General features: G+C 44.3%; 1 protein-coding gene across 1 annotated transcript; it reads left to right on the forward strand.

Moving 5' to 3' along the window:
- The first annotated feature begins 7384 nt into the window (after window positions 1-7384).
- Window positions 7385-26596, forward strand: LOC117053765 (NADH-cytochrome b5 reductase 3-like). The gene is made up of 9 exons (XM_033161899.1): window positions 7385-7447; window positions 17177-17308; window positions 17958-18030; window positions 19629-19735; window positions 20029-20158; window positions 21696-21779; window positions 21896-21981; window positions 24350-24449; window positions 25973-26596. The coding sequence occupies exons 1-9, from the start codon at window positions 7427-7429 to the stop codon at window positions 26143-26145; spliced, it is 906 nt and encodes a 301-aa protein (XP_033017790.1). The 5' UTR covers window positions 7385-7426; the 3' UTR covers window positions 26146-26596.
- The last annotated feature ends 1046 nt before the right edge of the window (window positions 26597-27642 follow it).

Here is a 27642-nt window from a genome sequence, read left to right on the forward strand (position 1 = left end):
GCAGCCAAGCTGGTGCCAACTGTATTGCTCTGCTTTCCTTTGGACCACATCAGGAAGGCCGAGAGGGGGGGGGGGTCTTACCGTCTGGGCAGCCTAGGAACCCCATACACACTGCCCTGGCTTGCACCCTGGGAGGTCACTTGAGTGCTGCTAACACAGCAGCTTGACTTCACCCTGGAAGCGTGCTCCATTGTCGGAATACGTTTCACGGATCCGCCATGGATTCATATTTATGTAGTTATTTAATGAGGTTTTCGAGATCTATTTTTGGTATAACTACGCACAAAAGCGAAAGTGAAAGCATGAATGAATAGTGTGGTTCACTTATGAGATTAATCCGCCTTTATTTTATAGTTCCGGTCATGTTCAAAGTTGTTAATGAGCGTTAAACTTGCTTCCCGCCTTTTTGGAGGGCAGCAACAGTGATTTTATTGGTTGAAGCATTGATGATGATGTCACGTTTGTTCCCTAATAAAAGGCAGAGGCACCCCGCTTAGGCACGTTCTTTTTGGTTAGTCGCACGTTCTCTTACTTTAAGTTCAGGGTTTAGTTTAAGGGTATTGGGAGCGGGCTGGACGGGTTGGATGGGTTTTTTCTTTAGTTAGAGTTAGATCGCGGAAGATCATTCGGTTTAGTTTTAGATAGGTTTCTTTAGGTTAGCCTAGGGTTAGGCCCGCGGAAGATATTTCGGTTTTAGTTTTATTTAGCTAGCCTCGCGGAAGATCGGGCGCGCAGGGACTTTAAGCTTAGGAGAACTTAGCTTAGGGGACGAGCCTATGCGGGTTCTGCCGAAGCCACTAAAGATACAACCGGTGTCTGTCTTCCTTTGGGGTTAAAAGGGGGAGTAAAGTAAAAATTTTAATTTCTTTAAGTTGGTCCGTCTATTCAGAGTCAGGGTATATATTTCATTTCACGAGGCAACTTTCATTAAGAAGGCAATTAGGAACTCACACACCTTCGGAGTCATCAATTGGCTTACTCAACTTCCTTCAGATTGTGAGGCTTGGCCGGCGACCGTGCTCAAAAGCACGCGGAACGCTGGCCGCTTTCCCCGCAACTGGTACCTCGTGCATAACCAGTCCAAGGCCGTGCACGAGGAGCTCCAGCACCCAAACCCCGACACTCCATTGTCTCTCAAGACAGATAAATGCCACCGTATGTTCATATGTGAAGAGTTGCATTAACAAAGGGGTAATTGGCTCAGCTCCTTAAAGAATAACAACCCTGTTCCAATCAGACACTGCAGCTCTGACTGTGTCCTTACATATCCAAATGTGAGTCACTCCATTTCTTCACTGTATATTTAACAAAGACATAAAATAAGCTAGACAATAGTTCACACGGATTTAATATATTTCTTCTGCCAGCCATTTCTATAAAAATTTAATGGGTGAATACAAAATGAAATAGTTTAATGTATTCTAGAGAATGCAGACAACTCTGTAAACTATTTTTTGGGGGGGCACTGTAACAGGCACTGCCAGCAGCATATACAAAGTTTATTAAAACAATATATTATTTTAGGATTATGAAAATAGAAGACTAAGGAGTCATATCACTGTTTTATTGGCTAGCAGTTTTGAAATGCTCATTGTAAAGTGAAGCAGCAGAAGGTCAATGGGATTAAATTCTATAAATTTTCTTTGCCTTCAGCCTTTACCAAAAATTTTAAAGTCTGCTTGAAAAAGTTAATGTGATAGAAAGAACATATTTCCCTGTTCTCGGCTGCATGCAACCACTGGGAATGGTCATAGCTATAGAAAAAGGGATAGATAACCCTTGCGATCAAAATACGGCAAAGATCTGCACCAGAAAAACAAAGCAGAGTTATTGGAGTCCCCGGTGATATCAAAAATTGCCATCAGCTTTGAAAACACAGAGTCAACACAGGAAGTAAACAGTGACATTCTTCACCCCCCCCCACCATAACCCTGGAACACTACAACTGTGGTTACCACCAACCATCAAAAACAATCAATAGCTATTTAAACAAGCATCTCCTAGAAACCAGTGCTTACAGACCCAGCCAGCATAGCCAAACCTAGGGATGATGGGAGATGTAGTCCAACAACATCTGCAGGCGCCTCTTCCCTGCTTTGCCCTTGGAAAATGTGTACAGAACTGCAGCCTGTGAAAACAACTTTTCTTTTGATGGGCCTTTGAGCTGTACCCATTGGCAGTATTTTCCTTTCCTCTTCTGAGGTGTGTGGTGCAGTTTGTACTTGAAGAAAGTGAAGATTCTGTGTGTTGAGAGAAAAACAGTCCCCCCCCCCCCGGAAGTTTCCAATCAGCAATGCTTTTGAAATGTACTTATTACAAATGAACAAACAGTCTGTGCTATAATCCAAGCAAAGTTCATCCATTTGGCATATTCAAAATGGCTGAGCGGTTCGAATGGATTGTGCACTTTGTTTCAATTTTCAGTCCCTCATCTCTGTCCTCACGCAGAGGAATCCTTTGGAGGTTTCCTTGGAATAAAGCCCCCCCCCCCAGGGGCACAGCAAGGGGGTGGGGGGACGGTCTGCCCCGGGTACCACCCTGGGGGGGTGACATTTGGGGTGGCGCCCCGCCCCTGCGATCGGCACTGCTGGCATGCAGCAAGTTTTAAGGCTGCAGCGCGTGAACAGCAACGCGCGCTGCAGCCTTAAAACGTGCTGTGCTGTCGCACAGTCGGGAGGGGTGCTGGCCGCTTGTGCCCGCCATCTTGGATGGACTGCGCATGTCCGCACATGCGCAGTCCACCCAGGATGCTGCACGCGCGCCATGATGTCAGGGCACACGCGCGCTAGGGAGCGGTGCCCCACCCCCAGGGTGGGGCCCCCGCGTTTGCCACCCCAGGCGGCAAAGCGGCTCCCTATGCCCCTGCCCCCACCCTCCAGTGGAGCTTGCTCCCACATAACCATGCATAGCATTGCAGCCTTATCCTTATCCAGTCCCTTGACTCCAGAAATTCCAAAGTCCAACAGCCACTTTTTAAAGAGACGTTTCAAGGGGGGGGGGGAATGCTCTTGAGAAGCTTTGGGTGTAGTGGTGCCAAATGCTTTCTCCAACTTGTCATCTATCTGCTCCAAATCTCTACTCCAGTTTGAATGCCTCCATCTCCACACCATAGTATTCAAAATGCATACCATCCAACATTTCTCTGATGAAAATAGGGACGTTCTATTCAAGAATAATAAAAATGTTTTTTATTACTCTGGGTGGCTTGCAACATATATAAAAACATAATGAAACATTAAGCATTAAAAAAAACTTCCCTATACAGGGCTGCCTTCAGATGTCTTTTAAAGGTTGTATAGTTACCTAACTCCTTGGCTTGGTGATTGCATAACTCCATACCCCACAACATTTCTCTCATGAAAATAGGGACCTCCTAAGGAAAAGTGGGACATTCCGTGATCAAATAAGAAACTGGGATGGCTTCTGTAAATCCAGGACTGTCCCTCGACAATAGGGACACTTGGAGGGCCTGAAAATTCTGGTTAAGCAGCACCCCTTCTCCCCACACCTATAGCAAATCCACCACTCCAAATCACTCCCTCCCAAGACTGCTCTAGGAAAAGAAGTGGCCAGACTCCCAATACAGACATAAGCCTATCATGTGCCGTTCTGCCTTCGAGTTTTGCAACACCACATAGCCGATTGGGAAAAAGAAGCATTACGGTTCTTGCTCTGAATTGTTAATCAATTGGACAAACCTTGAGGAAGTTTAAACAATGTGAATCAGATGAGAAGTGAAGTGACATCCTTCTGTTGTTACCCTAGTGGCACATTGCTTGTCCAATAAAATACTGCTTAATGAATAATCAATGTTCTCACTTAACTGGTCTATAATTAGGGTGGACATCTATAAATGCTTTGTTCTGAAACATTTACAACATAAATCTAAGGCTAGTTTGCAAACTGGATTAGGTATTAGTACCTGATCTACAGTTTTTATACTTGCTATGATAAAAACCCTTTCTGGATATAGGTTACTTCTTGTTTAGACAGAAATATTATGAGTTACAGCTAGAGTCCACTGGCTTATTTTACTTCCTCTGGCATCAAATTTCTAGTTATTATATATTATACAGCATAATAACAACATCAATAATAGCAATCATATTGAAATTAATCTTAAATACTATTATGATGATTAAGCTATAGTAAGCCCACAATTTACATGCTTTTAACTTGTGGCAAAAAGAGAGACACAGGTGGGGGGGATTGAAAAGGGGGGAAGGGGCAGGCATTGTGGGGGGAAATACTTTGGTAGTTGCACCATTGAGCTCAGTATGTTCTGATTACCAGTATATGCAATTTTGACTTTAGGCACGATCTCCTGAACGTAACCCCCGTGTAAGTTGTAGGCTTACTGTATATTATTTACATATGTAAGGTTAAGATTATTTTGGTTTAGAGCTTTATTTCATTTTTTATATTGAAAGTTTATTGGTAAGGAGTAATTGTTTAACATCTTTTTACATTCAAAAAGCTGATCAGCATCACTTACAAAGTTTAAAATTGTTGGTCTGTTATGTGGTTCCATTGAAAACTATTTTTGTATTATTGGGAAATAAGTGACACCTAGTGGTGATTCATATGACTGAAAATGTTTTAAGAAGGCACTTTGACTAGTTTCTTCACAATAGCCATACTCAACAGGTGGGTCAGTCCACCTCCTCTTGCTGTGGCAGCCTCTGCCCATTCACTGGTCAAGTGTGGAGAGGGGAGAGACCCATGGAGGGTCCCCCTCCTTCTCCTAAGCCTGGCCATTGCTTGCTCATTAAGAGAAGGCAGGTGACAATGAGGAGGCATATCAAAGGCAGATGACTCCAGGGGTTGGCTTCAACAGAAGTAGCATGAATTTTGGTGCCTGGCAATATTGACTTTAACAGGACGGCTGCAGGTGGCTGTATGTCTGTATAATTGGCATTTTACATTGTGCCCAAACAAATACAGTTCTGGGAGTGAAGACACAACCAGTGAGCTGGTTCACGAGTCAGAACAGCAGATTATCAGTAGATGGGGAGGGAGGAACCCTTTCCCTGACCTGTAAGTGACAGAAGCTTGCCCTATAAGCAACCTGTAAGTCAGGAGTGGGAACCTCAGACCAACAGAACAAATATGGCCTCCATTTGGCCCACGAGGCCATTTTCAGGAACCTTGAAGAAGAAATGCAAGGGCGAGGGCATGTGAAAGCCCATTGTTAACTTTTCCACATGAGGATGTTTACCAAGGACTATGGGAAAGCCCCATGGTTCACCTTGAACTCCCGGCTATCATGAAGAAACACTATCTTTTATCTGTCTTGAATCATCCAGTATTCAGCTTTGTTGAAATGTCCATGAGTTTTAGTGTTATGAGACAGGAAGAAAACCTTTTCTTTAGCTATGTCATGCATAGATTTTTTTAAAAATGCGAGTGTTTTTAGCAGTTATTTTTATATATGTAAGCTGCCTGGAGCTCATCAGGGAAATAAGTAATATCATATATGCATACATCCTTGTTGCTTGAGGCTCAGGTTGCCTCAGTGGCCCAGAGTGCCTTCCATTAGCTTCAGCTGGTGGCCCAGCTGCATCTCTTATCTGGACAGGGATAGCCCAACTTCTGTTGCCTATGCTCTGGTAATCTCTAGGTCAGACTACTGAAACACATTACCGGTATATGTGGGGCTCCCTCTGAATATGGTTCGAAACTTCTGCTGGTGCAGAATTCAGCAGCCAGATTGCTCTCTGGGGCAAGATGCTTTGAGCATATTACACCAATCCTGGTCCAACTGCACCTGCCACCAGTTAGTTTCCGGGCCCAGTCCCAAGTTTTGGCTTATGAAGCCTTAAATGGCTCAGGACCGAATACTTCAAGGACCACCTCTTTCCATATGCACCTGCCTGGATCCTGTGAGCATCCTCTGAGACCCTCCTTTGTGTGCCTCCCCATGTGAGGTCTAGAGGGTGGCAACAGGAGAACAGGCCTTTTCTGTGGTGGCCCCCCACCTGTGGAATGCTCTCCCCAGTGGGGCACACCTGGCACCTTTAGATGCCAAGTGAAAGTGTTCCTCTTTAGCCAGGCCTTTGGCTGATTAACATTCTACCACATTTTATATGTGTTGTGGGAGAGGTGGGGTTATTGGTTTGTTTTTGTTCTTGTTTAATGTACTTTGTGATCTCATTTTGTACATTTGTGCTGTGCACCGCCCTTCTTATGACTATACATATAACATAACATAACGAATCTGGTGACTTCTGTTTCAGTGTATCTGAAGAATTGTGCATGCACACAAAAGCTCATACCAAGAACAAACTCAGTTGGTCTCTAAGGTGCTGCTGGAAAGAATTTTCTATTTTATAACATAACGAAGTTAGTTGTGACAACTTTCAAGAAGAGAGTGGCACTTTTGCCTAGTGAAACATTGCATAAAACCGAGGCGCGCACTGAGGTTTTTGATTCAGGTAAGGTAAAGGTAAAGGGACCCCTGACCATTAGGTCCAGTCGTGTTCGACTCTAGGGTTGTGGCGCTCATCTCACGTTACTGGTCAAGGGAGCAGCCTACAGCTTCCGGATCATGTGGCCAGCATGACTAAGCCACTTCTGGTGAACCAGAGCAGCGCACGGAAACGCCGTTTACCTTCCTGCTGGAGCAGTACCTGTTTATCTACTTGCACCTTGACGTGCTTTTGAACTGCTAGGTCGGCAGGAGCTGGTACCGAACAATGGGAGCTCACCCCGTCATGGGGATTCGAACTGCTGACCTTCTGATCAGCAAGCCCTAGGCTCTGTGGTTTAACCCACAGCGCCACCCGCGTCCCCGCCCGATTCAGGTTGTTGTTGTTGTTGTTGTTGTTTAGTCATTCAGTCGTGTCCGACTCTTTGTGACCCCATGGACCAAAGCACGCCAGCCACTCCTGTCTTCCACTGCCTCCCACAGTTTGGCCAAACTCATGCTAGTACATTCGAGAACACTGTCCAACCATCTCATCCTCTGTTTCCCCCTTCTCCTTGTGCCCTCCATCTTTCCCAACATTAATGTCTTTTCTAGAGAGTCTTCTCTTCTCATGAAGTGGCCAAAGCACTGGAGCCTCAACTGATTCAGGGAGCGGACTCCAATTCCCAGCAGCCCCTGCTAGGGTAAGCGGACACTCCCTCCCTCCCTCCCTCCCTTCTTTCCATGCGTAAAGAGCTCCCTCTCGCTCCTCCACAAATCAAGGCGCAGTTGGCATCCAAACCCCGCCCGCCGCTTCTTTCTAGGGAGCCACGCTGTGCCAGTCATTGTGATGGACACATGCAAATGAGCCCGCGAGCGTGCGAAGGGCGGGTGGAAGGAGGAGGTGCGTGCGTGCGTGCGTGGGCGTGGCGAGTGATTTTTTTTCCGGCTGCTGCGCTCTTTGCACCGCGGAGTGAAGTTGCATCTGGTGGCTGAAGCGGCGGGACCCCGGTGGAAGCCATGGGGGCGTATCTGAGCACTGTGAGTAGTACCCGGCCGGCTCCCTCCCTCCGGGAGGTCTTCCTCCCCGCACCTCCGCTCCCCAGGGGACGGCCGAGGCAGCCACGGGGCGCCTCCCTGGGGTGCAGCCTCTGCAAATGGCAGCCGCGGGGCGCCCAGCGCTGCAGCAGTTTCCCGTCGTGGACGCTTTGCCTTCCCTGGGCGCTTTGCATGGAGGACAAGTCGGAGGGCAGCATCTTCCTTCCCTTCACGTTTTTAAAATAGGCAGAAGGCCCAGTTTGGAGGTTGCTGCGCGTTTGCAAGGGGGGGGGGCGGAAGGAGTGAGAGATTCCCCCCCCCCACACACACACACCTCGTGAGTGAATTAAGAAAGGGAAAAAATAGTATTGGGGGCAGAGAGAAATCGAGAGAAGACTGGTATGTGGAGAGAGAGAGAGAGGCCTAGTCTATCAGCTGCTCCGGAGCTTGCAGGGCGGGGTTTGTGACTCATCGTGCTTTGACAACTCATAGGAAAAACACTCCAGACTTTCCTGGCGGTCACCACCCTGGAATATAATAGGCTTTTTGCCTTCTCTCTGTTGCTATCCATCCATCAGCGGTGGGTGGTTTTTAAAGTTATTTATAGAGCTTTGAATTTTTTCAAAAAAAGGGGTGTGCCCAATGTACTTTGATGTGTAATTATTTTATGGCGGGGGTGATGACAATATATTTTGCATTATTACACTTTGGTGAGAGGCATTTAAGAGAACATTATGTACCCCCAGCAGCTTGATCTAAAGAAAATTTGTTTAAGATCAATAGCCCAATTCAGTACATGTTTAGTAACTCTTGGCAAGTTGTGTTTTACTCCCAAGTAAATCTACATTGAGTCAGTAGTGATGTAGTAGCACTTACTCTTGAGTTAATATGCATAATGTAGGGCTGCACATCTTGCTGATTTTTAATAGTTCTTACTTTAGCCATTATCTTATTTACATTCAGTGGATTTTTTTTTACGCATAATTGGTGCCTTTGCAATGAGAGCATAACAGAAGGCTAACTATCTTGCTTACAAAAGCACAGCAGTCCTTGGAGAAAAGTGGTGGAGCACATGTTTTGCAGATACAAGGTCTCTAGTTGAACCCCTGGTAGGCCTTGGGCAGTAGGATTAGGACAGACCTTGATGAAATGCAGAGATTTACCAAGAGTCAGGCGTATGGAGCAAGTTGGACCAGTATCAGAGGTATTTGCTTCTCCTTTTATCTCATACCTCCTGAAGAAGCAATGTACAGGAATGGCACAGATGGTGGGCTGGGAAGGAAGCCCAGCCACACAGCAGGTGTCTGAGGTTGCTGCTCACCAAGAGGATTATCAAGAGGTGCCAGGCTCCATCCATCACCCAGAGAAATACCAGCTGCAGGGAGCTTGCATTCTCCCATACTGTTTTGTACTATTGCAACTTGTAAACCATCTTCAGGATTATTCGGTGAGAAGGCAGAGTATTAATCTTCACAATTCAGAGAAGGAAAAGTTACCATCACAGTTCACAATACTGGGGTTTACTAACTGATCTCAGGGGCTGTTTGTTAGCCGCTTACTCTTCTACTTACGGGCAGAACACTTGTAAGGTACTGTTGCTGGGAGATTCTGTGGTGGGAGAAAAAAACATTTCCCAAAACCTGTCTTGCGCTTGCTAAGATAGAGGGGTTGAATTCTGCGAGGCTTAAGTGCATCAGTTCTAGGGCAGATATTTTTGGGGCATTTTTGACAGGGGGTTGTTCCTGGAACACCCTGTTTTGGGGAGCATCAGCACAGTGCTGGTCATGAAGGTTTCTGCTGGCATGCTGGGGAGGCCACAGCCTATATACAATGGCACCCTACAGGCTCTCAGCCCACCCTCCCAGGGAGCAGAGGATTACATACCTATTCCATTAATTAATTGAAATTAAACATTTACCAGATCTTCAGTATAGGTACTTGATAGGTGATCAACATGGCGCCCTCTAGAAGTTGTGGATTACAGCACACACGTTGTGGACTACAGTACAGCTCCAGCCAGCTTGGCCAATGGTCAGGTGTCAGGTCCAGCAACACCCAAAGGCTGCCACATTGCTTTTGCCTGCCCTAGTACAGTAACATTTTCTGAGAAATAGGCTACTGTAGCTCCTCAGCCACCACCAGTTAATATTTGTCCTCAATTATTAAAATTAAGACTGAACATTCCATAGAACAAATGGGCACTTATATATAAGTACAGTAATTCTCTTTGTTTTGATTCTGCCTGGGTCCCTATATGCTAGAAACTGAGTTATTATTTACATCTCCCATAAACATTTTCTGTGTCTTTTGAAGTTCTACAAAACAGAACTTAACACCACCACTTAAAACTTGGTTGAAGAGATGGGTGGTGTCTGGAGGAATTTAATTGAGTACTTCTGTACTGTGTTGCTTAACTTTCCAATATATATTGTGAAATAATTTTTTTATGAGAGTTATAAATCCTTGTGTAGCCTACTTGCAGTGGATATAATATAGAGTTCAGAGGGAGCACTGTAGTGTCCCATGTATGTGCCTCGGAGTTTTCCATCCCGCATGTCGGGGGCTTAGACTTGAGGCAGCCCCCAAAGGGCCCAGTGAACTTGGCAGGTGAGCGGGAAGAGGCCCGTAGCTTAGGGATGGAGCAGCAGAGGCTGGATGGACCTAATGGTATGAATCTGTAGGTGGCAGCCTATGTTGATTCAAATATATTATACTGTACTTTGGAAGGGGGAATCTGTTGTAGAGCACCTGCTTTGCTTGCAAAAGGTCTCAGGTTCAATCATCTGCATGAGACTCTTAATCTTAGGGTTGTAGGTTTGAGCCCCGCATGGGGTGAAAGTTTCCTGCATTGCAGGGGGTTGGACTAGATGATCCTTGTGGTCCATTCCAATTCTATGATTCTATGTCCATTCCTATCACATTCCTATCTAGTGGTTCTGTCAGGGAACTGTTCCCGGCTCAGCGCAGGGTGGTGGAAGGGCTCTCGAGATGCTACAGAGAGCCCCGGCCCCACCTGACCAGCAGCACCTCCTCTTCCAGCGGAGGAAGCAGCGATGTCTCTAGTGGGGAGGGGCATGCAGCTCAGGGGCTTGAGAGCAAAGGCTCTGGGGATGTTGGAGAGACCCTGCACCCCCCTCGCTCAGCGGGCGAGGAGGGAGACACGCCATTTCCATCGGCCCAAGTGCGCAGAGGGGTGAAATGCAAGGAGGGGAGGCGGAGATTTTGGATACCGAAACTTTTGTTGGGGTCCCAGCCGGAAGGGGCCACTCCCGGATTCTGCTAGCGACTGATACGGTCATGTTTTTCAGCACTCTGCACTGTAAATAGTTTGCACAACAAAACTGTTAAAAGACAGTTCGGACTCATGCCTGCTTACTCATGAGTAACCCAACGCAGACAACATCCGAAAATAATATTCTGTACACTTTGTAGGCAGCTTGTTCCACTGCTGACAAATTATCCTGTGTTTCTCAAACTTGGGTCCCCAGCTGTTGTTGGACTACAACTCCCATAATACCTGACCACTGGTCCTGCTAGCTAGAGATGGTGGGAGTTGTAGTCCAACAGCTGAAGACCCAAGTTTGAGAAACACTGGAATATCCATTGAAATGTTTTCTTCTATAGCTGCTGCTGCCCACTGTCCCATAACTTCCCCTTGAAAAGGATGAAGACTATGCCTGCCACTCCACAGAGGACATTTGGACTACTGGTAACTTAACTCTCTGCCTGCCTCCATAAGTTCCATGTGTTTCCTTGTGAACACAATAGCATGGCTTTGAGCACCTTTGACAGATGTGTTTGACTTCATTCACTTTTCCTTAAAACACCGTTATCTCCACCTGTGATGAATCTCCCCAGATTTTCTTCCAAGTCTTGGCAATTCTTTTTGCCTGCCTTGCTCCATATATTACCCTAAAGGCCACCAGCCTAGAGCTTAGATTCTAACCCTCTGGGCTCTTGAGTGGTTCAGAGAAGCTTGTTGAACTTTGCAGCTGATACAGATAGATTCCTATTTGGTTTGTTTTAAAAAGCTAAACTAGGTCACACAATGGTATAAAATGAGTGAGACACCAAAACAAGAAGTTGCAGTATATATGTGTTGTACCTCAGGATTGTGGCGGTAGTCCTCCTCTTTGGAGTAGTGGCACCTTCATGAAAGGGAAGTGTGTCTTCTTGATGGGCTATGGTTCTGGGTTCCTCAAGAAAGCTACAGACCCCCACGTGGTCCCCTTCCCTTCCCATCACCTCTGTTGTTCATCTTTCCTTTCCTTTTTGTTTCTACTCCTGGCTTCCAGATTTCTCCTCCTCCTCCTCTCCTTGTAACTTTCTGCTTCTTCTCCCTTCCAAGTTCAGTCGCAACTACAGTGGTACCTCGGGTTACATATGCTTCAGGTTACGTGCGCTTCAGGTTACGTACTCTGCTAACCCAGAAATAACGCTTCAGGTTAAGAACTTTGCTTCAGGATAAGAACAGAAATCATGCTCTGGCGGCATGGTGGCAGCGGGAGGTCCCATTAGCTAAAGTGGTGCTTCGGGTTAAGAACAGTTTCAGGTTAAGAACGGACCTCCAGCACGAATTAAGTACATAACCAGATGTACCACTACACTCTTGGATTTTTCTGTTGATTCTTACCAGCAGCTCTCTCTTTCATTCCTAGCTACATTTAAAATAGCATTTCAGCATGACTCAGGAAGTGACTTATTCGAGGCAATGAGATGGTTGTTTCTGCCCTCCTTGTAGTTGTGTGTGTCTTCCTCTGCCCTGTTTTACTCCCATTTTTCTACTTCCCTTTTCTCTGTTTATTGAGTAGTCAGTAGTGGAAGAAAGTGAAAGAGAAAAACAGCTGAGAACAGGGCAAGAGAGGTGGAGATAACTGCACCTTCCAGTCTCTTTTCTTAACCCTCACTGTGGTCTTTACTGTCTACCTTGGCTAGCCTCTCTGGCATGTCCAGAAGCTGAACAGCAGCATTTTAAAGCCTCCTGGGTTTTGTGACTATGTCCCACTGTTCTCTGGCCACTTCCAGCCAGCCAATTCCTAACCCCCTTGCCCCAGCGTTTTCCAAATGACTGTGCACTCCATTGCTATGTGTTGGGGGAACCTAGCTGGATGGGCGGGGTATAAATAATAAATTATTGTTGCTGTTGTTGTTTGCCCCATTAGTTAGCATTTTGCTTGCATTTCTGCAAACCTTGGGGTTTTCCTGAGACACTCCTCTTGTTTCTTGGTGACCGTTTTGACTTTCTCTCATATCTTTATCCCTGTTGGTAATCTTTGCCTCCTCAAATCTGCCTGAGCTCTCTGTTCACCTTTGATGTCCCCTTGTGTATTGGTGGCTCTGCATGAGGACTACATTACACTGAAAATAAGTGTCTCCTTTTTGTAATCAGTTGGATGTATAGAAGGAAAGAAAAATATATGGAATATATCAGTTATGCATGCTAGATATTAGCAACATGTTCGTAGGAGAAAGGGTTCCATTGCAGAAGTGACCTGGGAGGGTTTTGCATCATAGAATCATAGAATCATAGAGTTGGAAGAGACCCCAAGGGCCATCCAATCCAACCCCCTGCCAAGCAGGAAACACCATCAAAGCATTCCTGACAGATGGCTGTCAAGCCTCCGCTTACAGACCTCCAAAGAAGGAGACTCCACCACACTCCTTGGCAGCAAATTCCAATGTCCAACAGCTCTTACTGCCAGGAAGTTCTTCCTAATGTTTAGGTGAAGTCTTCTTTCTTGTAGTTTGAATCCATTGCTCCGTGTCAGTTTAAGACATTTGCAAAACATGGTCTATTGCAGTTGGCATGACAGGATGAACTTGTTGTTTCCGTAGCAGGCATTGTTGGCATCTTCTTCCCACCATTCCCTCTGGCCAGTCTAACTGAATTCCTCAGAGGGCTAAATCTGAATGTGCTGCATGCTGCTTGGCCGCACCCTAAAGCTGGAGCCAATAATCCTTAGCTGACCAAGGCCCTGCTTGAAAGCTTTAAGAACAGAATGCTAACTGCTTTGCATTCGTTTCTAAGAAAACTAAATTCCAAAGGAAGGGAAAGAAGCCATATTGCTTTTTTCCCCTTGACAACAATATCCTGATGTTTTGAGATGTTGAATGTCTTCCAGGAAACTGATGCAAATATTGTATGTGTTTTTTGGCTTCCTTCACTGGTTCTTGGTCAGGAAGAACTACTAATCTGGAAACTTCAGCTGGTGGGACTGTGTTGCTTGTTCTTTTAACTGACTCTCATGAGGCTCTTAAACAAACGGATTCCATGTAGCAAAACACACATGCCCTCTTCATTCATTCATAAAATAGATAATATAGTAGTGGTGCTTGAAATTCACACAATTGTATTTTATTTACTGGTATGTTTGTTTGATTTGTCATCCAACATCCACTCAAGAATCCCAGGGCGGTTTATGTGTTGTAAGTTATATTGTTTTATGTGTGGCAAATAATAGCATTAAAAATCACAATTAACAATGAAGAAAACTAGCAAATCAACCTATATGAAATTAATAATATTGGCTATAAACCATGAATAACAGTGGTTATTAATTAATATTTAATAAATAATAGTGGCCTTAAATTCCTTCAGGGCACAGCTCGTCCTTTCAGGAGATGTATAATTCCTGTCTTTCTCTCTCTCTCTCTCTCTCTCTCTCTCCCTCCTGACCCCACAAAAAACTAAAAGGTAACATGAAAACATGCTTCAAATTTCCCACCCTTGGAAGCAGCTGCCAATGAAATGAGTTAGGGAAACATGAAGTGCCATGATAACATATCACACATTTTACTTGCTAGACACAGTGAAGGGTCTCGGGGAGAAACATATTTAGAATTTGTTTGTTGTACCCTTAGATGTTCCAGTAGGATCTTAAGATGTTAGCCATCCATGCCTTGGTTGTCACGCAGGTTGCAGTGCCAATGCCGTGGCACTGGCTGCTTTCCCTGTCTTATGTCTTACGTTTGAGCGCCTCTCAACAAGAGGATAAACCAGCAAGAACGGATAAAAAAAGTCATTGGCCATTCAAAGTTTACAAAACAAAATGGCTCCCCTGGCTTAAAATTAGATGGTAAAGGCAGTTGAAGATGCTGTATTGGGCAGCCTGAAGAAGGTAAGGATTGGAAGAGCATAGAAAAGCAGTGCCAACTCCACTAGCCTGAGAAGTGGTTGACCCAGCCTCTGAGACTATGATAATATGTTGGGGGGTGCGGTGGTAATAGTTTCTGGCAGTATAGCATAGTGGGTAGAATGTTACTTGGACCAGGGAGTACTGGAATGGAGCGCTGAAATTGGATGCCATGTCTGTTGCCTAAACTCCCTGCAGGAAAGGATTAGAACAAAAGTAATAAATTTTAAATTGTATCTGGTTTTCTGGGAGAGACAGGCTCTAATGGGTCACAAACATAGGGTGGCTCACTAGTATTATGCGCATTGCATTTGTGGATGTATATATGTCAAAGATATCTGTACAACTAGATAAAGGTGTGTGAAGACCTCTGACCAGAACAGGGCTTTGAATGTGGTGGTTTCAGGGTCCTGTCTTAAACTCTGCACCCACAGTTAAAATAATCTTATATAAAATAAATTGAGCCACTTGAAACCATATTGGTCCAACACCAGGGCAGATATAGAAGAGAATAAAATTATCTTCTATTAGATCAACAGGGAGAATGAAATATTGCAAGATACTGAACTTCAGGGTCATTGTTTAGAAATGTTTTGGGTTGCTTTTTAGGAATACTAAATTAGAGTAAGATAGACTGTGTGCTTATAAATCTGCAGCACCTTTAAAGAAATCATTCCATGAAGTTTGTCTGTTGTATGTGGGGATATTCTCTAGTTCTTATCCTTTTTCTCCTTTCATGATGACAGATTATCTCTCCTGCCCCCCAGCAATATCTTATCAGGAATTGTAAACCACAAAGTTCAACCATGCAGGAGCAGTTAGATAAGTTGCCATCATGTATAATGTTCAAGAGTCACTCAGCCAAATCTGATAAAGAGCTTCCCCCGGAATGAAGAGTGGAAAGCAGTCGGAGCAGTCCAGCCGGTCTAGGCTCAAAGTCCAGATCTCATCCTCTGAGAAATGCCTGCTAGCCCTCAAATTACTTCTTCAGAGGAGAGCAATGGCAGGGCCAGCCCACCCATGAGGCAAGGTGAGGCAGCCACCTCAAGCGGTAGAATCCATAGGGGCAGCAGATCCTGATGTGGATCTTTATTCCCCTTTGTGCCTGATGTAGATCTTCACTCCTGCTTCTTCCCTGGTGCGGAGGTGGGAACCGTTCTGTGGTTCATCTCAGGTGCTAAAATGTCTTGGGCCAGCCATGAGCAATTGCAGCAGGACACGGTGTCAGTCCACCTGAGCAGATGGAGATACAGTCTAGATCATTGTGCATCTTTCCCTCAGAGTGGCCTTCTTATAAAACTGGTTACTGAATTATGGATAACATGGAGTAGCTTGTTACATGATGCACAGGTATCTTACACTTCATATTCATACAACTTAGCATATACCCACAGATGCCCTCCTTGTGTGCATTGCTGTAAGTTAGATACTGTGATCGAGTCACATGCAGCTTCACTTCTCATTCTGTATGAGCTGTATTTTTTTATTTTTTTATTTTTTTAAAAAAAACCATGCAAGTTATTTTTAATTGCATCCTTTTGTATTGTGCAGGTCCATAATGTTTGTTTGTGCTTAAGAAGTGTTGATCATTAGATTTCTATGCCCTTGGCTCTGATTCTGGCTCAGAAAAGCAAAAGTCCTAGTTAACACAAACGAGACCTGTGTTTGACATATTTACACCATGGCTGCATAATTACATCCACCATTTGTTTTTTAAGACAAACTGCTGGTTCGTAACCCATAAATGCTGGCTAATAGTTAGGAAATCGATGCGTGTGAAATATAAGTTGGGAAGATATGCAGCATGCACACACATTGCGCCACAGGGAGGGATCAGGTGTGGATGTATGTGAAAAACAAGGGCTGGTAGTTGGGAAGAATCAAACAGCTGTGAATTAGCTGAATGTACCTTGGGGATTTGGTGTGCGGTGGTGGATCTCCTGTTTGCTTCCATTTGTGCTAGCATTTTCGTTCTCATTCCTTCTCCCTCTCGATGTATATAGGTAGGTATGTAGGGAGATAGGTATTCGTAAATAAAGCAAATGTTTTTAAATGCCATAAATCTCCTATGTGCTCTTGGCCAGCTAAACCCAGGCACCTGTCAGAAGTAGGAAACTTGCGGAACAAATTACATTTGTGTGTGTTGTTAGCATCATAATATTTACCAGAATGTTTATGAGTGTGAGCTGGGAAATCCCCCAGTTCAGAAATCCCCTTGGCCAAGTTCACTACGTGGCTTTCCATAAGCCTCCGTTTTTCATGCTCCAAATATTGGCACAACTCACAGGGTTATTATAAAGGGTTTGTGGAGTAAAGGATGCGAAGCACAGACTCCGAAATCCACTTACCTTTACAGTACAGAGGTACTACATTTTTCTCACTTCATCCCTCAGGAAAATAAATTTTACTTGAACTGTTGTTTTAAAAAGAAAATTATAATATATTTAATATCTTATGTATTGCTTTGTGATAATATGCTACTAATGTGATGTCACTTGCTTTTTTATTTTTTTATTTTGCTCATAAATGTTTGCTGAAGCGGGCTGTTCGTATTTAGAGTCATGGTAGTGATACTGCCCTTTCCCTTTTTGTGTTGCAGTTGGGAAGAGTTGCGCTCTCTCCAGTATACTTTGTGATCAGCGTGATCATGAGAATTTTCTCTAAGCCTCTGCCTCCCATTACCCTGGAGAATCCAGATGTGAAATATGCTCTGCGACTGATTGACAAAGAGGTAATAGTCACCTTAGCTCAATTTTTCCTCTTCTCCCCCTGCCAAGTTAAGATAGAGAACAAAATGCACCAGGATTCCCAAACAATCCATGGAAAACCAAAGTGTGTGTCTCCCACTCTCCTTAGAAGCATGCATGTTTATTTTCTAATCGAACAGGCAGTTCTAAAACATGGCTTGGCACTGTCGTCTAAACCACCGAGCGTCTTGGGCTTGCTGATCAGGAGGTCAGTGGTTCGAATCCGCATGACGGGGTGAGCTCCCATTGCTCTGTCCCAGCTTCTGCCAGCCTAGCAGTTCAAAAGCACACCAGTGCAAGTAGATAAATAGGTACTGCTGTGGCGAGAAGGTAAACGGCGTTTCCATGCGCTCTGGCTTCCATCACAGTGTCCCGTTGTGCCAGAAGTGGTTTAGTCCTGCTGGCCACATGACCCAGAAAGCTGTCTGTGGACAGACCAGATCCCTTGGCCTGAAGCGAGATGAGCGCCACACCCCCCATTGACAAGTTTGACTGGACTTAACCACCCAGGGATCCGTTTCCTTTACCTCTACCTCTATCTTGGTTATAAATATATATGGCAGAAGAATGTATAATACTCAAGCATTTGCTCCTCCCTTCAAAGCACTGACTTGCCTGCTGTTCCTTTTTCAGGAGATTAGTCATGACACAAGAAAATTCCGTTTTGCCTTACCATCCCCAGAACACATTCTAGGCCTTCCTGTTGGTATGTTTTTATTTGAAGAAAATGAACACTTTTTGCAGTGCATCTATCTGGGGTTTTTGTGTGTGGTGGAGGAATAGAATGGGAACCCAAGACATTTGGTTGAATTGTGGGGCTTTGAAAGGAAAGAGCCTTATGAGCAGCCCACTCCTGCACTAAGCCTGTGGCTACGTTTCTCCATTGGCAGGTGGAGTAAAGCTGAGGTGGAAAGTATTTATGATCTTTTAAAATTGTCACAGCACCCAGAAATACTGCTGCAACACTTGAGCTAGATCTGGACCTGGTCAGTACATGAATGGAACATCTCCTGGGAGCTTATGGCTTTAGTTCCAATATGGAAGGGGATAGAGTCAGTAGGCAATGCCAATAAGTGCAAGAAGAGTAGCTTTCAACATTCCTGATGCTTCACGGATCAGTGTTTTCCCCCTGGGGAAATTCGGTCTTTTATACATTTAGCTAATCGGAAAGATGCCCCCACCTTGCTCTTGGGACACAAGTGGTGGCAAAGGCAGAATGGTACTGCGGTTTCCATTGTCTTCACACAGCTGGTTTAAGGACTTGATGAGTTGGTTTACTATAGCCTCCCTGTCTCTGGTTGCAACCCAATTTCTTTTCCTTCTCTGGTGTTGGGATGATGTCCAGGAGAACCGTTGTTCTAACATCTGAGCTTGCAGAAAGCAAAAGTATCACAACAAAGCCACACGTTAGTCTTAACTTGTTAATATTGCCCACAGATCGGCCATGAGAATAGGTATGACCATATAGACAGTACTGGTGTAGTGAGAGCCAGTGTGGTGTAGTGTTTAAGAGCGGTAGACTCGTAATCTGGGGAACCGGGTTCGTGTCTCCGCTCCTCCACATGCAGCTGCAGGGTGACCTTGGGCTAGTCACACTTCTTTGAAGTCTCTCAGCCCCACTCACCTCACAGAGTGTTTGTTGTGGGGGAGGAAGAGAAAGGAGAATGTTAGCCGCTTTGAGACTCCTTCGGGTAGTGAAAAGCGGGATATCAAATCCAAACTCCTCCTCCTCCTTCTACTTTGTGTTATCGATGTGTAGTATGACCGTGGGGAAAGTTATCCATTCTGAATACCATAAAACAAGAAGAGTCAACTGTTGGTCCAAGGTACATAGTTCAGTTCTTGTGCTGAGCCTTGCACACACCTGGGTAGGAGACCCCCTTGGGGCTCAGTGCAGATGTGGGCCACTCTGGTAGCACAGACCTATACATATCTACTGAGAAGTAAGACCCATTGAGTTCAGTGGGACTTAACTCCCAGGTAAGCAAGTGTAGGATTGCAGCCCGAGTTCCTGAATTCTATGTGTAGGAAAGAAGTGCAATAAATTCTTGAGCTGGCTTTATACTGTAAATGTTAAATTGAAAATGTGGAGTGGGTGAGTTGGGAAATCCTTAGTTTTGGATCATTTTTAAGAAAAATGAAGCTCTACAGATGGGTTTGCTGATTTGATCTAGAACAGCCATAACATAGTATTTTGGGAGAGCGTAGAGTGGTACCTAGTATGCTAAAGGGATGCCAGCATCAAGGAAAATGTAAGCATGTTCTTCAGTATCTTCAAAATATGATGTATTTTTTTAACTCTAGGGCAGCACATCTACCTCTCAGCAAGAATTGATGGGAATCTGGTGATCAGGCCCTACACACCAGTCACCAGCGATGATGACAAAGGTTATGTGGATCTTGTTGTGAAGGTAATGGCTGTTGAGAATGATCGCTTCAGGGCAATAAAACAACAAAATTTGAAGTATCTCACTTTGTGAAGTATTCAGTCTCATTTGAAACCCTCAGGTGGCCCCTGTACATCCAGATGCTTGCAGTGTGGTAGTGAAACACTGTTGATAATTAGTCTAGATTTGCAAAGGGTGTGAAGTGGGACAGGTTTCTTATCCTTGCGTTGCCCACATAGAAAATCTGAAACTAATCTGCTGTATACGCTATTTTTGTTTTAAAGCTATACTTTTTCTATTCTCTCTCTTTTAAATAGATATATTTCAAAGGAGTTCACCCAAAATTCCCTGAAGGAGGGAAGATGTCTCAGTACTTGGAAAACCTAAAAATAAATGACACGATTGAGTTTCGTGGACCCAGTGGACTGCTTGTCTACCAGGGGAAAGGCAAGACTGGTTTTTATAAATAGCATGGGCTCATAAGAAACACCTCGTTCCTTGTATTCCATGGGTTACCCACATGTTTCACTTCAGATGTTGTTGGAACTCCAACTCCCATTATCCCTGACCATTGACAAAGGTGGCTGAGAAGGATGAAAGTTAAGAGGAATAAGACACCAGTTGCTTTCTTAAGGAAAGCTGGCAAAACAACAAACATGCCTTTAAAAGAAAAGGAAAAACTGAACACTTTGTGCTAGCAGCAGAGTAAACAGAGTAAAATTTGGTCAGATGGAAAGAAAGTGAGAGGGTCTCCTACACAATGGCAGATGTGCAGAATAGGGTTGTGTGGGGTGTGTGTTGCAGGTGCCATTTGTTATAGACTTTGTGCAGGGAGTTCTTTGTGCACATTGGAGCCCATTTGATACTCTGAATGGGGCCAATGAGCATATAATGGCACACAGCAATACTTCCGTCATTTCCTTACCTTAGTCATTCTGAACAGGGATTAAGAACATCTACTTCCTAAATCAAAGCACAATTACCACAGGAACTCTGGTTGCTTTCAGATAACTGAAGCACAATTTAGTGCTCATGTGCTGTGGTGAGTCATGAGCTCAAATGTGACTCCTCCCCTTGCTTGCTTGCAAGAAAAGAACTTGGCAGCCATAGCAGAAGCTATGTAACCAGTTTCCTGGTTCTGAATAAGGCTAGTATGATTACAAGCCATGATGCTGTTGGCATCTGTCTGTCTCGGGAGACAATGGAGTGTGCCTCCGTGGGCAAAGGCAAACTGTTGCATTAGCAGCACTGAAGTGACCTTCCTGGGATGCAAGCCTGGGCAGTGTGTAAGGGATCCTGGGCTGCCAGACAACAAGACCTCCCTCTTGGCCGTGCTGATGTGGTCCAAAGGAAAGCAGCAATATGTTTGGCACCAGCTTGTCAGTAGGAGTGGCTGGAAGGAGGCGTACAAGGCACCATCTTTCATATTCTTGCACATGGAAGGGGAGAGGGTGCATGGGCTCAGTTCCTGCTAAACCCTGGTAGCACTGTGCCTTAATGCAGCCTCTCTAGTAGAAAGGTGCAGGGATTTCAGAAGTAAGTAAACCACAAGAATTGTGGATTCTAATGGGAATTCTAGCAGCTGCCTTCACTCTTCCTATCACCCAGCCTTTTCTTGCAGAGGAGCACTGGGTGGGGCTTAGGTAATGAATCGGTTGGCAGCTCTCAAGATTAGCATTTCCCCTAGCTTATGTTTATTTTCTCATAGAGGGCAGCAGAGGGTCTCTACCTATTCTGCTGAGGCAACAGGGGTCTCTAGATGTTGTTAGACTCCTGCTCCCGTCATCCCTGGCTATTGACTGTGCTCACTGGTGCTGATGGGAGTTTCTGTCTAGCAGCATTGGAGGGCCACAGGTTGCACATCTCTAGGACAAGGTTTTCTTCCTCCAGTCTCCTAGTTAAGGGTGGGGAAACTGTGGCTCTTATCAACTTCTGCTTCTAGCCAGAAAACCATTGTTTATGTCCTTTCTTGCTATTTCCACAGGCGTATTTGCTATTCGTCCTGAAAAGAAATCTGAACCGGTTCTTAAACATGTCAAATATGTGGGGATGATAGCAGGTGGAACAGGTACAAAATAGATTGTTTGCTGACTTTTGTGTATTGAGTTTGTTTCTGTTCTCTAAGAGGTGTCTTTCTTTGTTTGACTTGGCTGTGGCTGTCCCCCCCCCCCCCTTTCTCTAAAGGAATTACCCCCATGTTGCAGCTCATTCGGGCTATCATGAAGGATGAAGAGGATCCCACCATTTGTCATTTACTCTTTGCTAACCAGGTAAATAGAAGTCCCTAATTTTATTTTTTGTGGATCTTAATCTGAAGGAAAGGCAGGATTTTGGCAGGGCTAAGAAAAGCAAGGCAATGGTGTTTTTTTTTAAGGAGTAATATTCTTTGATGTTCAATGCAATCCTACATGTTTACTCGAGAATATATTCTATAATTTATATAGGACTTTATTCCCACATAAGTGTGCATAAGCTTGCAGCCTTATATTCCCCCTTTTTGAACTGCTCAGAGCAGCTTGCATTGGGTTCCCCCAGTGTTCCATCTCAGAGGGTTTCTGGACTCCTTCTTAGCTTCAGCTGTAGAACTAGGTCATGTTACTTCAGACCGTGCTGTGGGCTAAGAGTGGGAACCTATGGCCCTCTGGGTATTGCCAAACTGGAAGTAACAATGGGAGTGGTACTTCAGTAATATCTGGAGGTCCAAAGGTCCTAGATCAACATTGAGTTTCTAGACCTTGTTGGCCTTACAACTCTTGGCCAGTAGATGAGATGATGGTAGTTGAAGTGCAGTAACATCTGGGAACACAAAATTGGGGAAGCCTGCTCTAGACCAGGGTGGAGAACCTCAGGCCCATATGCTAAATGTGCCCTCCCAGGCCTCTCTGTTGGCCTTTGGGACTGTGCCCAGGCTGCATTCTCTCCATAGGCCACATCATTTGCTAGTGGCACCATTTCACATCTTCATATGCTTTTGCCTGGATGGAATTTGCTCTTGAACTGTGATAAGAGGCCTTGCCTGGGTGGAGAGAGGTACACAGAAATCTCAGCCTACCATGCAAAGGTAAAAATTGCACTCATTGCTCCACCCAATCTTCACTCTGACCCCACCCAACATGGCCATGGCCCACAGAAGGCTGCCCACAAGACAGTGTTGCCCTTGGACTGAAAGTGATTTTCTATCCCTGCCTTAGATCCTAGGATCTTTTGTATCCTTGCTGATGTTAAGAGACTGAATCTAGTTGTGATTTCTGGTGTTTTCATACTCAGTTGTGCTAGATGTCTGTATTGGGATGATATATCAAGCTACACGCATTGTTAGTCCATCTTAAATCCTTCTTTACACCAAAATAAAAGTAGCCCCAAAACTAAATAAGTGTGCCCTTAAATTGCTACCTACCCCCAATAAATTTATCTGAATTTAGAGTTTTCTCCACAAAGTGATTTACCAATTTAAATCCTGTAACGTAACCTTCATTGATTTTTAATAATGTGCTTCTGTACCTCCAAGATTCCTTCTGCATTATTTACCCTCCATTGTGGCATCTGCCTTGAGATAATCCCATCCAAGAATAGCTTTCTTTCGATACAGCTCCAGAAATAGGTGCCTTCTCCCAGCAACAACAGGTGCAGATGAATCTTTCCTTGCAACCCTAAATATAGCCTTTTGTTTTGTGCCAAATTCCTTTGGATGGGTAATATTGCTCCCTTTCATAAGGCAGTTGCTCTAGTCACTTGATCATTTGGGCTGCTCTTTTTCCTGCACTTTTTCCAGCTCTCCAAAATATACACATACTGTATACCGTGTACAGATTATATTGATGAGCAACTGACGGGGTTTCTTCAGTGTTGCCTAGCTGCAAAAGATAGTGATGCTGGGACGGGAAGAAGCCATGTGATGCTTATGCTGCTTTTCTGTAAGGAGATCCTGTCCCCTCAGAATGATTTGTCATCATTAGCCTTCCCTGAATTCCTTCTGGCTAGCTAGATGAGGCCTGTCCAAGTCACAATGCACCAAGCTGAATGGAGCCCACCAGGCAGAAACCGAGGCCTGCCTGGAGCTGCATTGTGTCTGGTGCGTCAAGAGTCTTAACAGATGAAACCTGGAGAAGTGTCCCTTATGGTGCTCTGAGAAAGTAGAGGGTGTAGGGCACGGTTGAACATCACTATATAATTTCTTCTGACTCCTGGCATTATCAAACCATGATATCAAAGTAGATGGCATGCATCACAACTAGACCAGTTTTAGTTACAGGTAGGTAGCCGTGTTGCTCTGCCATAGTCAAAACAAAATAAAATAAAAAATTCCTTCCAGTAGCACCTTAGAGACCAACTAAAGCTCATACTAAGAACAAACTTAGTTGGTGTCTAAGGTGCTACTGGAAGGAATTTTTTATTTTATTTTGTTTTGACTATAGACCAGTTTTGTTATTCCTTGCTACCAAGAATCCAGTCAGACCTCAGACCTCATGGAAAAGTGCGGTGAGATGACAGCTTTCTAATTTATGCCTGTTACTCTACTTCCTTCTTCATTTACTGGTTTGGCAGTGGCTTTAACTATTCTTTTAAAAAAGTTCGTACAGTGGACAGCACAGAGCTACATAAAAAAAACTGTTGCTCCTTTTTATTTTTCTTGGACAGACTGAGAATGACATCCTGCTACGCCCAGAACTTGAGGAAGTGCAGGCTCAACATTCAAACCGTTTTAAACTGTGGTACACGTTGGATAGAGCACCTGAAAGTAAGTCTCTTATTCCATTATGGCTTTTACTCGTGGTTTTTATCTTCTTAGTTGTCCATCTAAAAATATGTTTGTATGTTTGCAAATTTATGTGTTGTACAAGTACACCTGTTAAGTGAGCCAGGATGGGTGGTGGCTGAGTGTTGAGTGCATGCAAGAAAACTCCAACTTGCTGCGACAAATGCCAGGGAAAAAACGGACTTCTGTGGAAAATGTCTTCCAACTGTAATCACAGAATTGTAAGCTGGAAGGGACCCAGAGGGTCATCTAGTCCAAGCCCCTGCAATGCAGGAATCCTGCCCACAGCTATCCCCTGGGTGGGCTTGAACCACCAACCATCTGGTTAACAGCCAGATGCACTGACCCATTGCACCACTTGAAGACGATTGGAAATTCATGATTTAATAGAGATGAGTCAGTGTTTGTGACTAATGACCTTTTTATGATTTCCAACTTTATAAGATTTATATGATTCCCACCAGCAGTTTCCAGAGCAGTTTATGAAAAACTAAAAGTTAGTTCACACTAACTTTATGCATTAGCACAATGACTCCTGAATGTGTGAATGGGTGAAATTAAATTTCTGTCTGCAGTGTTGGACTGGGGATAGCTCATTCACAGATGCTCACTATCACCTGGTTCACAACATACAGCAGGGGTAGGCAACCTAAGGCCTGTGGGCCAGATGCGGACCAATTGCCTTCTACATCCGGCCCATGGACGGTCCGGGAATCAGCGTGTTTTTACATGAGTAGAATGTGTCCTTTTATTTAAAATGCATCTCTGGGTTATTTGTGGAGCATAGGAATTCGTTCATCCTCCCCCCCCCCCAAAAAAAAAATATAGTCCAGCCCACCACATGGTCTGAGGGACAGTGGACCGGCCCATGGCTGAAAAAGGTTGCTGACCCCTGACATACAGTGAGCCCAAACTATGGCTTACTCCTTTGCTCCTACTGAGACAAGAACAAATACTGGTTACAGCTTTTGGTTAGTGAGGAAAGAGCTTACTCATGACTCCTGGTTCAGACAACAGTTCAGTTAAACCTTGGCTTAACTCAGTGCCATGTGTGAATCAGCCATTCTGTTCTTCAGCACCAACATAGGACTTTCTCCGCATTGACTTAGTCTGGGAATTAAAATCTTCATCAGAAGCCCTTCTCTGTTATGCCCTCCCTTGGTAGATTAGGTTGGTAGTACCTACAGAAAGGGCCTCTTCACTGGGGCACAGAATTTCCTCTGTGTGTGTGCTCACCTGATCTCCTTGTTATTTTAGGGACTAGACAAAGTTTGCCCTCTTGGGCTTTTAATGACATTTAAGCATTGTATTTGTTCTTACTGTCTCGTGGTGTCTGAGGTAATTCTTGTTGTTTTAGTGTATTTGATTTTTAATCACATTGAAGCAGAGTAAAAATCCATGAATACGAAGTGTAGCTATATATGCATTTATTTTCATTGGTGGCTATAGATACTACTGTGCCTCATTTTTAACAGATAACTTGAATTGTGGTCTTTCCCAATTAGGTTGGGATTACAGCCAAGGATTTGTGAGTGAAGACATGATCAGGGACCACATGCCCCCACCACAAGACGACGTTCTCATCCTGATGTGTGGCCCCCCTCCAATGATTCAGTATGCTTGCATTCCCAATCTGGATAAATTGGGATATTCCAAAGAGATGAGATTTGCGTACTAAAGGGGAATGGAGGCACGATAAAATCAGAATGTGTAAGTGGGGAAAAGAATGGATGGGACAACAGGGAACAAGACTAAAGGCAGAAACAGTGCCTGAGGCATAGAGGTGTGAAGCTGCATTCAGAGAGACTGCCAAACTCTCTATACAAGTTTGGTGTCTTCTTATTAGTGACACGCTGAAAATTCTGTAATGGATATCTGTGTTGTATATGGTATCTTTAGCTTCGCTATGCTTAACAAATCTGTTGTAAGGCCACTGGATTAACTCTTTCACAATAGATAGGCAAAATGTAGCCGGCCTCTTGCATCACCAAAGAGTTTCTTGCCGATATAGCACGCGTGCGTGATGTGCAACTGTCAAGCACGCTTATGTGAAGGAAGAGTTTTCTTGTCACGAAGATATACAATGAGCAGTTTAAGCATAGCTGTATTAAATACACACTGATCAATAATTGAAATTTCATTATTGCCTTTATTTGAAGACTGGTGGTTTAGCCAGTTGGGGGTGGGGTGGGGAATGTTGCTTGTTTAATGAAAATACATTAGAAACCTTTGTATATTGAGAACACACAGCTGATTTATTGTCTCGCTATAGAGCAACGTCTTCCTTAAGTTTCTCTTGCTAATCATTCCCAAGCAAAGCTTTGTACACAAGTGTTCCTTAAAATGCTTCCTCCCTCCTTTAGTAGTGAAGTGTGAAAAACAGCCCAGTGCTAAACACATTTACGTGGAAATAAGTCCCACTGATTAAAAAAAAAAGAAAAGATATTTCCGTTGTAATTGTTTTTTGGATGTCGGTCACCTTTGGGATGCTGTGCGACATCAAACAATTACTTAAAGCTCTAAGTGTGCATCATATATATCTTCTTAAACTGTTAGCTTTACAACTGCCAGAAGGGATTGGAAAGCAGGTATTTTATATTGTGTGGTAAAGAATGAAGACTTCTACAGATTCCAGAGAGATGTGCGTTAAGACCTATTAACTGCAGAGGTATCGTGTGCATTTTAACTATTTTTATATAGATCTTTTTATAAGTTGCTAAATAGCATTGTTAAATAACTTAAAATTTTGTGGCCAGATTCCCCCCCCCCAAAAAAATTTAATTCCACTGTGTATGAACATGTGTGTGTGTGTGATGAGGTCTCGCATTTCTGAATGATTAAGTTCTAGTCTCTTCCAGGAGTACTTTTTTATCTGCATGGGCTACTATCCCACTGGGACATTGGGATAAAAAGCCACATTGAAATGAAGTGAAAACTGTGCAAGCTACAGCTCCTCTTGGGTGTCTTCCAGTTATTTCAGTCGGGGGGCGGGGCAGATTGTGCACAAACAACTTTTGGCAGACTCTGCCTTCTTTTTGTCCCTTTCATTAAAACTAGAACTGCAGCCGAGCATCCCTCCCTGTGCCTGTGTAAGGGAGTGTTTGCTGTTTCCCCTTCCACCTAGAGCAGTGATGGCCAAACTAGGCCCGTCAGCTGTTTTGGGACTCCAAGTCCC

The sequence above is a fragment of the Lacerta agilis genome, chromosome 10 (genome assembly GCF_009819535.1).
Source record: "Lacerta agilis isolate rLacAgi1 chromosome 10, rLacAgi1.pri, whole genome shotgun sequence".
NCBI classification, from domain to species: Eukaryota; Metazoa; Chordata; class Lepidosauria; order Squamata; family Lacertidae; genus Lacerta; species Lacerta agilis.